Source organism: Scyliorhinus torazame, chromosome 14 (assembly GCF_047496885.1).
Source record: "Scyliorhinus torazame isolate Kashiwa2021f chromosome 14, sScyTor2.1, whole genome shotgun sequence".
Lineage (NCBI taxonomy): Eukaryota > Metazoa > Chordata > Chondrichthyes > Carcharhiniformes > Scyliorhinidae > Scyliorhinus > Scyliorhinus torazame.
In genome coordinates, this window is record NC_092720.1 from 53092847 (window position 1) to 53107615 (window position 14769).

Sequence of the window (14769 nt, forward strand, 5' to 3'; positions counted from 1 at the left end):
GCACAGTAACAGGCGGTGATTGAAACCTATCCCAGTGGAATGCTTTTCAGAGTCCCAGGAGTTTCAGTTTGACTCCTGGCAACTTAGAGACAAGATCCTCTCTTTCCTCTGTGTTTCTTCAGAAAGGCTGTATTCAGAATCTGAATGAGTGAATCTACAGGAAAACCATTACAGACTCTCTTCTCTTCCCTCCTCCTCCCCCCTCCAGAAAGGCTGTGGGTGCTGTATTTCTGACACTGGAATGAATCAACAATAAAACCACAAACTGAAAGCAAAGTTTAAACAGGAGTAAAGTGCTGAAAATGCCCATCTGAAACAAAAACTATTTTCTTGGGGTTTATGGCCATGAAATACAGGGTCCGTTAACATTGAGGAAATTCTCCAATGTTGGATTATGCGTCTGCATTTCTGGGAATATTCTCAGGAGCCTGTTGGGTAGCCCAGGAGCATTTAAAGGTTTCTGGAGCCAGAATGAAAGAAACTGTGAGCGGATAAACAAGCTAGGTACCGAAACCTCCAGGTTGGGGATGCGGTATTAGTATTGTTGCTGTTGCAGGGTGAACCTCTGAAAGTGAAATTCAGTGGTCCCGTTAAGGTGGTTAGGGGAGTGAGTAAGGTAAGTTACTTAATCAGTGCTAGAGACCATAGGAAGAAGGACTGGTTGTGCCATATAAACATGTTAAACAGATAGTAGGGAGGAGGCTGGAAGAGGACAAGCGTCAGGTGGTACAAGTAATGGAAGAAGACAGTAATGGGAAGAATGAGGTAGGAGAAGAGAGAGATGGCACACAGAATGACCCTCGGATAGTACGATTAACAAATACAGACATCTTAGGACAATTAGAGGTCCAGTTTTCGAAGAAGGATAACGGAAAGATCTAATGAGGACACTGGGAAAATAGTGACAGATTTGTAGGGATACCCCAGGGTGAACTTGCTCTAGTCATGCTGTAGACGTGGAGGCGGTGGTGCAGCGGCATTGTCACTGGACTAGTAATTCAGAGATCCAGAGTAATGCTCTGGGGTCCCGGGTTCGAATCCCACCATGGCAGATGGTGGAATTTGAATTCAATAAAAAATCTGGAATTAAAAATTTAATGATGACCAATGAAACCATTGTCGATTGTCATTAAAAACCCATCTGGTTCACTAATGTCCTTCAGGGGATGAAATGTGCCATCCTTACCTGGTCTGGCCTACATGTGACTCCAGACCCACACAGCGATATGCTGGACGCTTAACTGCACCCCCCACCCCATTGAAATGACTTAGGAAGCCACTCAGTTCAAGGGCAATTGGGGATGGGCCAACAAATGCTAACCCAGCCAGCGGCGGCCACATCCAAGAACGAATTTGAAAAAATCATAGGAAACTCTGACTCCAAACCGATTAAGCAGCACCGTCTTGGCTGAATGCACAAAATCTGGCTCAGTTAGAGGCAGAGATCCACTATATGTTGGAAAATGACTTCATTAAGCCCAGTTGGGTAAGCAATTGGAACGCGCCGGTATGTTGGTGCGTACATCTGATCGAATCACGGTTCTGCATATATTACCGTAAAATAAATGCCACCGATTACCAGAAGATAAATGCCATCACCAAACAGATTCATATCTGCTTCCAAGATTGGAAGATTGCATTGATAGAATAGGTAGTGCCTCTTTCCTCTCAAAGATTGATCTGTTGAAAGTTTATTGGTAGGTCATACTAATTCCCAAGGCAAGGGAACTATCTGCTTTTGTAATGCCCTGGAGATTATTTCAATGCAGGGTAATGCCGTTTGGACTAAAATAAATGCACCAGCAATATTTCAATGGCTTGTGTCCCAAGTAGTGGTTGGAGTGCCTAACTGTGTGGTCTACTTGGATGACGTGGTAGTATATAGTGACACGTGGGAAGAACATATGGAGCAATTGAACGGGCTATTCAGACAATTTGAGTTGGCTAGGCTAGTAATTAATTTGGCCAAAAGTCACCTATTTAGGCCATGTGATGGGACAGGGGCAAATAATGCCAGAACGGCCAAAGTAAGGGCATTGTTGGACAACCCTGCTCCTAAAACCAAACGGAAAATTGAGGCTCCTTCCGATTCTATAGAAAATTCATATCGAACTTCAGTGCTATAACGGCACCTTTAACTAGTACTATAGCGGTACCTTCTTCAGTAGTATAGCAGCATCTTCAACCGGACTATAACGCTACCTTTAACCAATGTGCTAGGGAAGCAAGTGAAAATGGTGTGATCCACAGATTTCCAAGAGGTGTTTGAGAAGTTGAGGGTTTCCTAATAAGCGAGCCAGTGCTGGCCACCTCGGACTTTTCCCAACCATTTTAAATTGCCACTGATGCCAGTGACCTGGGGTGAGGGGCATTGCTACTACAAGACGATGAGGCGGCAATAGAGAGGCCAGTGGGGTGATTTTCGAGAAAAACTAAATCCGTGCCAAAAAAAGTATTCCACATTGAGAAGGAAGCCTTGCTACTAGCCCTTCAGCACTTTAAAGTATATGTCCGACATGACAATCAACAAAGCTTAGTTTACACAGACCATAATCTATTTGTGTTTATAGAGATTTTTAAAACCCAGAATGCAAGGTTATTCCATTGGGGTTTATTATTCCAACAGTTTAATGTTAAAATTGTACACCTTCCTTGAAAGGATAATGTGATTGCGGATGCTTTGTCACCCATTTTAAGTTAGCAATGTAGAGACTGAGAAAGGAGCTTGCATATTGGGGATGGATTAGATGGATATGTGTTGTGATTTATGTCTTGCAAACCTCGTAATGAAACGTCCATGCCCTGAAGTTTCATCCTTTTAGGGAGGGAGGTATGTAAGAATCCTTCCTGTTTATTCCCCTAATTCCTCTACTCTTATTTTGTCGTTATTATTCTTTATGAATGATTCATGGATATGTATCTTTAACTCAAGCAGCAGAGTTCAGAACTTAACGGAGAGAATACTAGTTCCTGCTGGTTTGAACAGTTGGCTTCAGACTCGTTGGCACCAGAGAGAGAGTTGGGGTGGGACTCGGCTTGATTAATTGGTTGGTGGCCACTGACTGGGCCCAAAAGGCCTTCCTCTGGTCGGTAACAAGTGGTGGTTGGATCCTATCCCAGTGGAGTGCTTTTCAGAGATCCATGGAGTTTTAGTTTGATTCCTGGCAGCTTGAGAGACCAGATCCTACTCTCTTCCCTCCATGTTTATCCAGAAAGGCTGTACTCCTGTGGCTGCAGAGAATCTGAATGAGTGAATAAACAGGAAAATCATTACAGGCTGCCGACGAAGGCAAGAGCTCTCGCTCTCTTGCTCGCGTGCGCACTCGAGACTGAAATGAACCTACAATTAAACCACAAACTGAAAGCAAGTTTAAACAGGAGTAAAGTGCTGAAAACACCAAATCTGAAACAACGACTCGTTCTCTTTTGCCGTTTTTAAAAAAACCCTTGTTATAAATAAAGTGTTTACATTTGTAAACCTGGTGACTGTAATTATTGGGCAGCCAAGGGCTAACGGCTTCGGGTATTTTTCAAAGAATTATTAGTTAATGCACTTATGTTGTGACTCTGGGACATGTGGGCTGGAATTGACCGCACACTAACCCAAGGTTTCGTAACAGTACCAGCGGACCCAGATTTAAAACAATGAACAATAGATCCAGAGAAAGGTGAAAAATGTATTTATATGGTGAGTTACGACCTTGAATACCACTACTTTAAACAATGAAGGAAGTAGTTACAGATCAACCTTTAGAAGGGAATTGCATATAAACTTGGGAAAAAAGAATTTTCAGAGCTGTGGGGTAAACATAGGCATGTGGAAGCCATGGATTACTCTTTAGCTGAGTCAGTACTGGTATGATGGGTAGAATTGCTGCCTTTTGTGGTGTTTCATTCTGTGATCCAAAGAAGGTTTTGCTTTCATTATCCTTAAAATTAAATTTGTCCAATGTCACAGTTTTCATATTTGGTTTAAAGCATGCCTTTTGTTTTTGGAAAATAGTTTGAATGTAGTGCTTTTTGTTGTTGTTGATTGCAGGAATATGTTATCTGGATTTAACACTTTTTTTTCCTCATCCAGCTGTGCACATGAAAATGCACACAAAGATTTTAAGAAAGCAACTGAAGCAGACTGCATTTGCTATAGTGCTGACACTGGTCAGTTGTTGGTTTTGGTAAGAACTGAAGACTTGTTTAGATTTGATTTTCAAAACTGATTTTTGCGATCGTTTTAAGGCTTTTGTGAGCCCTCACCACTGTGTGGAGCTCGTCATCTTAACCTAAGGAAGGATGCACTTACCTTTGAGGGGGTGAAACAAAAATTCATGAGATTGATTCCAGGGGTTAAAGGACTGCCATATGAGCTGGGAATGGAGTGGAATGGGCCTACTTACTCAGGATTTTAGAAGAGGGAATAGTGGTCTAATTGAAATGTTTAGAGGGCTAGATAGGATAGATGCTGTGAGGCTGTTAGCTGTGGCTGGAGAGTCTAGAACTAGGGTATCATGCTCGGATAAGTGGGTTAGCCATTTAGGGCTCTGGTGAGAATTGTTTTAACCCAGAGGGCCCTGATTCTAGAATTTTCTACCACAGAAAGTTTTGGATGCTAATTAATTGAGTACACTCAAGACTGGAGACCAATTTTTATTTTGGATAAGGAAAACAAGGAATGTAGAAATAGGATGGAATGGAAATGCAGACTTGAGTAGCTATTAGGGAATTCCGACTACTTACTTTTACTGAAGTGTTCTAATCATGGAAATTTTAAAAATAGTTTTAATTTCAAATAAATGATAAATGGGCAAATGAGCATGATATGCTTGTTATCTGACTGATTAGAAGGGCAACTCTTGTAGCTAAATGCACACTCATGTTTTCAGTGGACGTGCCTGATTCGGAATATGCTAATAAGCTAAAAGTAACATTGTGGGTGGAGCATTGCTGGAATTTTAAAAAAATTAAGTTTTGCTTTATAAATTGTACAGATTATTATTATTTTTTTTTAACCTAGTCTACTAAAGAGGCCACAGTGAAGAGAGTTAGCATTCTTAGTGATATGCACTTGCGTAGCATTCGTACAAAGCTCATGCTTGTGTCCAGGAATGAAGAGGCAACCAAACATTTGGAGGTAAGCAAACCTATTGTCCCATCAAAGCTTAGTTTGAAAGACTAATGCGTGGCTTGTTAATCAATGGCTTTTCTTTTCTGAAGATAAAGGATGTTCAATATATTCATTTAATAATTACTTTTTAAAGGAATGAATGAAATCAAAAATTAATATGACACGTATAAAGGAGACAACGGGCAATTTTTATTTTTAATAAACGTGTTTGTGCCAGATTGAACGCCAAAGAGGAGATTAGACTTGACTGTAATGGGCATGTCCTAAGAGATGTAAATGATCAAAACATAATACAAAAAATTTAACACTTAATTTCTGCATCCTTTCTGATGATTATTTGTGGGGTCCTTGATTCTAGATGAAAAGTAGCTGAATGTTATCGAAGACCATTGACATTAAAGGAAGTATAGGAGACTTCAAGAATAGCCTTGATGGAATTTTTCTGTGATTTGTAATGCATGAGGCACATGAAATGACTTTGTGAAGTGGAGGATATCTGGTAGACTTATTCAGAGACTTGCTGCTATGGGATGGAGATCATTTGAAGAGCAGAAGCTTCACTACCATGCTGTCTGTAATTGTAAAATTATTGGGGAGGAACCTAACTGAACAATAGCACTTAATTAAATGTATAAAAAGATAAATCCGAGATTGTATTTCACTAACTTGGTATTTTTATTTTTGAGAAATAACTAGCTCAAAAAATGCATGTTTTGTCTTTAAGAAACTGGACTTCCGCAGAGATTACTGGCAATATTGGCTTATGTTGTTAGAGAATAGATTAAGTAGATCAAAAATGTGCCTAATGATAGGAAATTGCAGTGTACTTCAGTATATCTTGCACAGAAGGGGGGTATATTTAGGCATCCTATGATGCACAATCGCTGAATAAAATTGCACTCTGAGCAGCAACAATTCCATTTCTTGATTAGAGTGAGAAATGGTGTACCTACAATGTTTAAGATGAGAATAATCAGTAAAGCTTGGAACAGCAACTAATGGTACTTTTCTGTCCATTTTGGAGATTTAAGATGTTTAAAATTATTTTGCTTGTTCTGTAAAGCTATTTATATTCTGCTAGCAAGAGGTTAGGAGGAACCATCATTGGTATCCATAGGTGCTTCAAGCTAATTGGTGAGGTATTCTAGCTCTAGTTATCCAGTTTACAGGAGAGCTCCGATTGGGTGCTAGGTATAGACAAATTGGATTCACATCTGCCTCTTGGAAGCTCTACTTTCTAAAATCTGCAGTATACGTTTATTGCTTTAAAAATATTCTAAATTGATAGAATGAAGGGCAGGATTTTTAAAGAATGGCAAATAAGAGGAGAAATAATTCTGGCCTAAAAGGGAGTAGGATTCATTGAGGAAAACTCAAGAGAATATTTAATACAAAATGACCACCCAAAATGTATTGTTCTTCTGAACAATTCTTAAATTTTATGCCCAAAAGTTCTTGAAGGGAGAATCCAGCTGAAGTTGCATGGTGGGTTTTTTCTGTGGAAAAAGGGTGAAAATTATATATATATAGCTTAAAGCAAAGTGCAGTTTCTCAAGTAACTAGATTGTAAATTTTGTGGAATATATCATGAAAGCCTGCAGTGAAACGCCAGAAGCAATGGAATCCTGAAGAGCTTTGATTGTCCAAGCAGGTAGATTATTTTCTGTACCTGTTTGTGATATGTTGATAAACAGAAGCTAATGGAATACTGACCTTCAGATATGGAGGACTAGAGTTCAAGGTGATAGAAGTCACACTTCAGCCATGCAAACCTCTGATGTGTTACCATTCCTTAGGGAAGATATTTCGACCTTGCTAGATGTTCAGTATAGATTGACTAGAATAATATCTGAATCCCAAGATCTAAATTATGAGGAGAGATTACACAAATTGAATTTAGAAGGTTACAGGGAATTTGTTTTAAGTTTTCAGGATATTAAGGGGAATAGATAGAGTGAAGAAATCTATTTCTGCTGGTTGAGGAGCCTTGGACTGGGGGCATTGTCTAAGAGATTAGAGTCAGACTTTTCCAAGGTGAGATTCGGAAATCCTTCTATGCAGAAAAGTTGAGAGAAGTTGGAACTCTGTTCCTCCCAACAGTGTTTTTTAAAAGAAAATATTTTATTAACGCATTTATAATCAAATGCCAACAAAAGCAAAAACACAATATAACCAACAAATTTCCCGAGCACTAACCCCAGCCAACATGGCTTACACAAACAGTGCTACCTTCCCCATCTCCCATGCGTCCTCCTCCACCCCTCCTTACCCTCCCACTGACAGCTTAATTTTTCTCAGAGAAGTCGATGAACGGCTGCCACCTCCGAGCAAACCCCTGCAATGAACCCCTCAAGGCAAATTTAATTTTAGATACCCTGCCATGTTGCTAACCCATACCCCTGACTTCGGGAGTTCCGAGTACCTCCATCCTAGTAAGATTCGTCTCTGGCCACCAGGGAGGCAAAGGCTAGGACATCGGCCTCTCTCGTCCCCTGGCTCCCGGGTCTTCAGACACACCATAGATTGCCGCCTCTGGACTCGGACCGCCCTCACTTGTAAGACCTCTGACATGACGTCAGCAAACCCTGCCAAAAACCCCTCTGCCTCGGACACGCCCAAAACATATGGACATGGTTTGCAGGACCTCCCTGAACAGTGCCCGCACCTATCCTCCACCTCCTCAAAGAACCTGCTCATTTGGTCCACAGTCATGTGTGCCCTGTGGACCACCTTAAACTAGAGTAGGCTGAGCCTGGCACACGACGAGGATGAATTAACTCTCCTCAGGTCCTCCTCCCATAACCAGGCCTCCAACTTCTCCCCCCTCAGCTCTTCTTCCCACTTTCTCTTCACCTCTATCGGGGCGCCTCCAACAGTGTTGATGCTCGATTATTGATTTAAAATTTGAGGTTGATGTCTTTTTTCATTCTGAAGGCATGAAGAGATTTGGGCAAAAATAGATATACGCAGATGGGTTGCAGATGGGCCATGATCTTATTGAATGGTGGGCGAAACATAAGACCATAAGATATAGGAGCAGAATTAGGCCACTCAGCTCATCGAGTCTGTTCCTCCATTCAATCATGGCTGATATTTTCTCATCCCCGTTCTCCTGCCTTCTCCCCATAACCCCTGATCCCCATGTTAATCAAGAACCTATCTATCTCTGTCTTAAAGACACTCCGTGATTTGGCCTCCACAGCCTTCTGCGGCAAATAGTTGCACAGATTCACCACCCTCTGGCTGAAGAAATTCATCCTCATCCCTGTTTTAAAGGATCGCCCCTTTAGTCTGAGATTGTGTCTTCAGGTCCTAGTTTTTCCAACAAATGGAAACATCCTCTCCACGTCCACTCTATCCAGGCCTCGCAGTATCCTGTAAGTTTCAATAAGAAGATCCTCCCTCATCCATCTAAACTCCCAACAAGTACAGACCCAGAGTCCTCAACCGTTCCTCATATGACAAGCTCTTCATTCCAGTGATCATTCTTGTGAATCTCCTCTGGACCCTTTCCAAGGCCAGCACATCCTTCCTTAGATATGGGGCCCACAACTGCTCTCAATACTCCAAATGGGGTCTGACCAGAGCCTTATACAGCCTACGAAGTACATATCTGGTCTTGTATGCTAGCTTTCTCGACATGAATGCTAACATTGCATTTGCCTTCCTAACTGCCGACTGAACCTGCATGTGAACCTTAAGAGAATCGTGAACAAGGACTCCCAAGGCCCTTGTACTTCTGATTTCTCCCCATTTAGAAAATAGCATCGCCCCATTTAGAAAATAGTCTATGCCTCCATTTCTCCTTCCAAAGTGCATAACCTCACATTTTTCCACATTGTATTCCATCTGCCACTTCTTTGCCCATTCTCCTCGCCTGTCCCAAGTCCTTCTGCAGCCTGCCTGCTTCCTCAATACTGCCTGTCCCTCTACAGATCTTTGTATCATCTGCAAACTTCGCAACAGTGCTTTCAGTTCCTTCTTCCGGATCATTAATGTATATCCTAATCTTGGTCCGATATTCCTTATAAAAAATGTTAAAAATAAACTTAAGTACCCAATATTATTTTTTCCAATTAGGTGGCAATTTAGTATGGTTAATTCACCTATCCTGCACATGTTTGGGTTGTGGTGGTGAAACCCACGCGGACACGGGGAGAACGTGCAAATCCACACGGACAGTGACCCAGGGCCGGGATTCAAACCCTGGTCCTCGGCTCTGTGGGCAGCAATGCTAACCACTGTGCCACCGTGCCGCCCCCTGGTCCTATATTCCGAATAAAGTGCTGTCGTTGTACACCAAATATTGATTCATTTCCAGCATTCCAAAAAAGACACATTTCTGATTCAGCTGTGAATAAATGATTACAGATTCAGCATTAAGACAGATGGAAAAGCTTTGCAAGTGGCTTAATTGGGTTATTATCAAAATGTTTTCCCTAGTTCTAGTGTTAGTAAATATATATATATATATATATATATATATATATGTGTGTGTGTGTAGTTGGATGCAGAGGAAAAAAACAAAAACCTATGCTGGTTCAAGTGCTTTGAAGATAGTGCAAAGGAGGTTTACCAGGACATTGCCTGGTCTGGAGAGTGGTAACTATGAGGAGGGGTTGAATAAGCTCAACTTGTTTTAATTGGAAAGACGGAGGCTGAGGGGTGACCTGATTGAGGTGGACAAAATTACCAGAGGTATAGACAGAATGAATAGTCTGAAGCTTTTTCCCAGGATGGAAGACTCAATTACATTGGGGCAAAGGTTCAGGGTGAGAGGGGGAATGTTTAGGGGAGATGTGCGAGAAAGTTTTTCAAGCAGAGGGTGGTAGATGTCAGTGGAGGTGGTGGAGGCAGGCACGATAGCAACGTTTACGATGTATCTTGGTAGACACATGACCGGGCGGGGAATGGAGGGATACAGATCGTTTGGGCAACAGCTAGTGGGTCTAAATAAGGAATCTGGATCAGCGCAAGCTTGGTGGGCCAAAGGGCCTGTTCCTGTGCTGTACATTTTCATTAATGTTCTCTGTTCATATCAACAAAAAAAATCTTCATATTAGTACAAATGGGAGTATGTCACCTAAGTAGACTGTCTTCATTTTGCAAACCAATTGACTAGATAATCTCTTTCCTGAAGAGTACTTGAACACTGTTTGAGTACATAAAATTGAATGCTAAAAATTGGGTACCTTGGATATTCAAGATGTTTTGAATTATTTAGTTCTGTTAAACCATTTATATCCCGCTATCGAGAGGATAGGTAGTATTCTGAGAGACCATCACTGATGCTACATTGATAGCCAGAGGGTGCTTCACAGTTGATTAGTGAGGTGTTCCAGCTCCACTTATACACTTCACAACATAGCTCAGATTAGGAATTTGAACTCTCATCCACCTCTTCCATGGCATTGCTATAAGGTATACAATGCTACAATGTAAAATTAGGGATTCAGGATATTTAAGATTTTGCATTGCGTAAATTATGTTTCATTCTTGGAAATTTTAATTGCACTTGTCGGGAAATTGTAATTGAATATCATAAGCCAGGTTTCACGTGCAAAATCTTTTAAAAATCTTTAAATTCTCATTTTAACTGCTCTGTCTGCAGTTCATTCATGGCCAACCCAAATGTCTGTTCTGCATCAGCTGAAATGATATTTTCTCTTGTGGCTGAGTCTAGGACCAGCGGCACTGTTTTAAAATTAGCGATCGCACTTCTAGGACAGAGATGAGGAGAAATATTTTCTGAGGGTTGCACAGCTTTGGAACTCGCCTCAACTGGCAATGGAAGCGTGGTCACTGAATATTTTTAAGGTGGAGGTAGATAGATTCTTGATGGACAAGGGAATCAAAGGTTAGTGGGAGATGGGAATGTGGAACTCAATGCAAACAGATCAACCGTGACCTTATTGAATGGCCTTGCATGCTCGAGGGGCTAAATCGCCTACGTCTGTTCCTATTTCGATTGGATTGGATTTGTTTATTGTCACATGTACCGGGGTACAGTGAAAAGTATTGTTTCGTGTCGTAAGTGAACTGAAAATACATTGGGCAAATATAAAATACACAATGTAAATACATAGACACAGGCATCATGTGAAGCATACAGGAGTGTAGTACCACTCAGTAAAGAAAATGGGTGAAGAAATCAGATCAGTCCGTAAGAGGGCCGTTTAGGAGTCTGGTAACAGTGGGGAAGAAGCTGTTTTTGAATCTGTTCTCAGACTTTTGTATCTCCTGCCCGATGTAAGAAGTTGGAGGAGTGAGTAAGCCGGGTGGGAGGGGCTTTTGATTATGCGGCCTGTTTTCCCACGGCAGCAGGAGGTATAGACCGAGTCAATGGATGGGAGGCAGGTTCGTGTGATGGACTGGGCGGTGTTCAAAACTCTGCCATTTCTTACGGTCTTGGGTCGAGCAGTTGCCATACCAAGCTGTGATGCAGCCAGATAGGGTGCTTTCTATGGTGCATCTGTAAAAGTTGGTAAGAGCCAATGTGGACATGCCGAATTTCCTTAATTTCCTGAGGAAGTATAGGCACTTTTGTGCTTTGTTGGTCATAGTGTTGACGTGGGTGGACCAGGACAGATTGGTGATGTGCACACCTACAACCATCTCCACCTCGGCCCCGTTGATGCATACAGGGGTGTGTACGATACTATGCTTTCTGAAGTCAATGACCAGCTCTTTAGTTTTGCTGAGATTGAGGGAGAGATTGTTGTCATTACACAGCTCCACTAGGTTCTCTATCTCCCTTCTGTATTCTGAATCTTTGTTGTTCGAGATCCGACCCACTACGGTCGTGTCGTCAGCAAACTTGCCATGCAGTCACGTGTGTATAGGGGGTACAATAAGGAGGCTAAATATGCAGCCGTGCGGAGCCCCGGTATTGAGGACTATCGTGGAAGAGTTGTTGTTTATCCTTACTGATTGTGGTCTATGGGTCAGAAAGTCGAGGATCCAGTTGCAGAGTGAGGAGCCAAGTCCTAGGTTTTGGAGCTTTGCAATGAGCTTGGCTGGGATTGTGGTGTTGAAGGCGAAGCTGTAGTCAATAAATAGGAGTCTGATGTAGGAGTTCTTGTTGTCAAGATGCTCCAGGGATGAGTGTAGGGCCCGGGAGATGTTGTCTGCTGTGGACCGGTTGTGGCAGTATGTGAATTGCCGTGGATCTAGGCATTCTGGGAGTATGGAGTTGATGTTCCTCATGACCAACCTCTCGAAGCAGTTCATTACGACCAATGTCAAGGCCACCGGACGATAGTCGTTGAGGCGCGTTGCCTGGTTCTTCTATGGCACCAGTATGATGGTGTTCGTATGTATTGTTTGTATGAAATAATTAGCTCTTGTGATTTTTAACTACCAGAGTACCAAGCAGCTAGCAGCTGCATTCCAAGAAGAATTTACTGTCAGAGAGGATCTTATGGGTCTAGCAATCGGAACCCATGGTTCCAATATTCAGCAAGCAAGAAAAGTTTCTGGTGTCACAGCAATTGAACTTGATGAAGAAACTGGTACATTCAGGATTTATGGAGAGGTAAGTTTGCAGGCACATTTTCTTTGGGGGTTTTTGACCACCTTGAGAGTTAACAATGATGGGCATGAGAAAAAGCTTAACATTATTCCCCCAAAAGAACTTTTAAAGAACACGACCAATAACATTGATTTTAAAAATATGTTGCAGATTTATGAAACCTTGAAATTGAGTAACTTTTGATTAGGTTTGAGTGAAGAATACTTTTGTCTGTAAATGTTCTATATACAGTTAAAACAATCTCTATTTCCACTGTCTCATCTTTCCATTACTCTTTCTCCATCCACATTAACGACTTGGACACAGTTTTTAAGTTTTGATGGAAAAGCCAGACGTTTGTGGATTTTCTCAAATCAAGATTTTTTTTTTTTAGTAGCTTCAGCACTTACAGCAATAACTTTGTACTTGCATATGGTCCCAACACTTCACCCATGAAGGATGTTTTTCATGTGAGTGTAGATAATTAATGCCATTGTGGTTGTGTCAATGCTAAGAGTGGAAGCTTTTTCACTCTCCTCTCCCCCGGGCTATTCGTAGTACTTTGCAAGACTTGCTTCACATATCATACATTTGTGAGATGACCAAGAAAACCTTTTATTTAAAGTGTCTGCATAATTGCAAATCATAAAATGTCACCTTTTCCACACTTAATATTGTTTATGGCACAGAACAAGGTTGCTTGGTTCCTGTGACTGCAAGTTTATTTCCTTCAAGTGACAATCTAATTTTGTTTTGAAATCATTGTTTTAGCTTCTATCACCCTTGTGGGTAGTTACCACTTGCGTTTTTAAAAAAAAGTCTTTCCTTGCATTCCCCCTGCATCTCTTGCTCAAAATCTTAAATCTATGTCCCCGTGTCTTTATATAAGCAGCTAATGTTTTTTTTCCTTCTCTATCTTATCTAAGCTTTCTTGTACACCTGTCAAATAACTGCAAAGCCTCTTCAAATCAACACTTTTTTTAATGATTGGCTTGGCTAAATGGCTGATATGGTCTGATTCCTGTTGCTAGAAATCTACTGAAAAGGAAAACATTTTTAAAATCTGAATATTATAAGTTTCCCCCCTGCTCTCCGGTCTCCCCTCTCGCAAATCTCTCCCAGCTCCCCACACTCCGGTCTTTGAGGGATCAAGGCATAACAAAGCCTTGAAATGGGCCCAAGCGTGGGGGGAAAAACTTGCGGAGCACTGAATTATGCCAGTAAGTACCCCCTGCCAATACATCATCGAACATTTCTCTACATTAAATATATCCTGTTGCAGGCAATTCACATCATCATCCCTATTTTCCTCTCCTCCAAGTTTGGTATCATTGGCAAATTTTGAAATTTTAATCCGCTTTCCAAGATCCAGGACATGTATGTTATATCTGAGGACCATTGGGAACAACACAGTGTAGCATTTTGCAGTGTGGAAAAACAGTTGCTGGGTTCAGTTATGCTTCAAGTCAAACATTCATATAACTTGACCAAATACTTTTGACCCTAGCTCTATTTGTTATTGAGTCCAAGTTTGTTCATTTCATAGAATCCCTACAGTGTAGACGGATGCCATTCAGAGCACCCCATCCAGGTCTCGCTTCCCCGACCCATACCCGTAACCCAGCCAAACCTGCACATCTTTGGGCACTAAGGGGCAATTTAGCATGGCCAATCCACCCAATCTGCACATCTTTGGACTGTGGTAGGAAACCCATGCACATACTGGGTGAGCGTACAAACGCCACACAGACAAGGCAGGAATTGAACCCTGGTCCCTGGCGCTGGTGAAAAGAGGTTTACTCGGATGTATTTATGGCAATGTCACTGGTACATTTTGCATGTCAACTTTATCTTTGGAAAACTGTGGGACTATTACTTGAATCCTCTTGGGCGTCATAAGGGAAGCAACTTTGTTCCAGTGGGTGGCAGCAGTTAAGTTTTATCTTCTGGATGCTGGAGCCCAAAATGTAGCCAAGACACTACATATCAGAAGCATGCTTGGTGAGGATTTCTGCTACAACCACAACCAGAAAACTGTGGCTGCAGATTGTATTTTCTACTGTGTGCATTGTAACAACTGACCGACCTTGGTAGCAACTCCTAGCCTTGTAACATACAGCACCCCAGAAACGCAAGA

At 41.7% G+C, this 14769-nt stretch overlaps 1 protein-coding gene across 2 annotated transcripts in view; it reads left to right on the top strand.

The window, feature by feature from the left end:
• The window catches only part of fxr1 (FMR1 autosomal homolog 1), a 137964-nt gene that overhangs the window by 54254 nt on the left and 68941 nt on the right, over positions 1-14769 (top strand). For both annotated transcript variants that reach the window (XM_072474204.1, XM_072474205.1), the window contains exons 6-8: positions 4082-4175; positions 5012-5128; positions 12486-12656. In XM_072474204.1, the coding sequence (XP_072330305.1) occupies positions 4082-4175; positions 5012-5128; positions 12486-12656 (382 nt within the window). The remainder of the gene's footprint in view (positions 1-4081; positions 4176-5011; positions 5129-12485; positions 12657-14769) is intronic.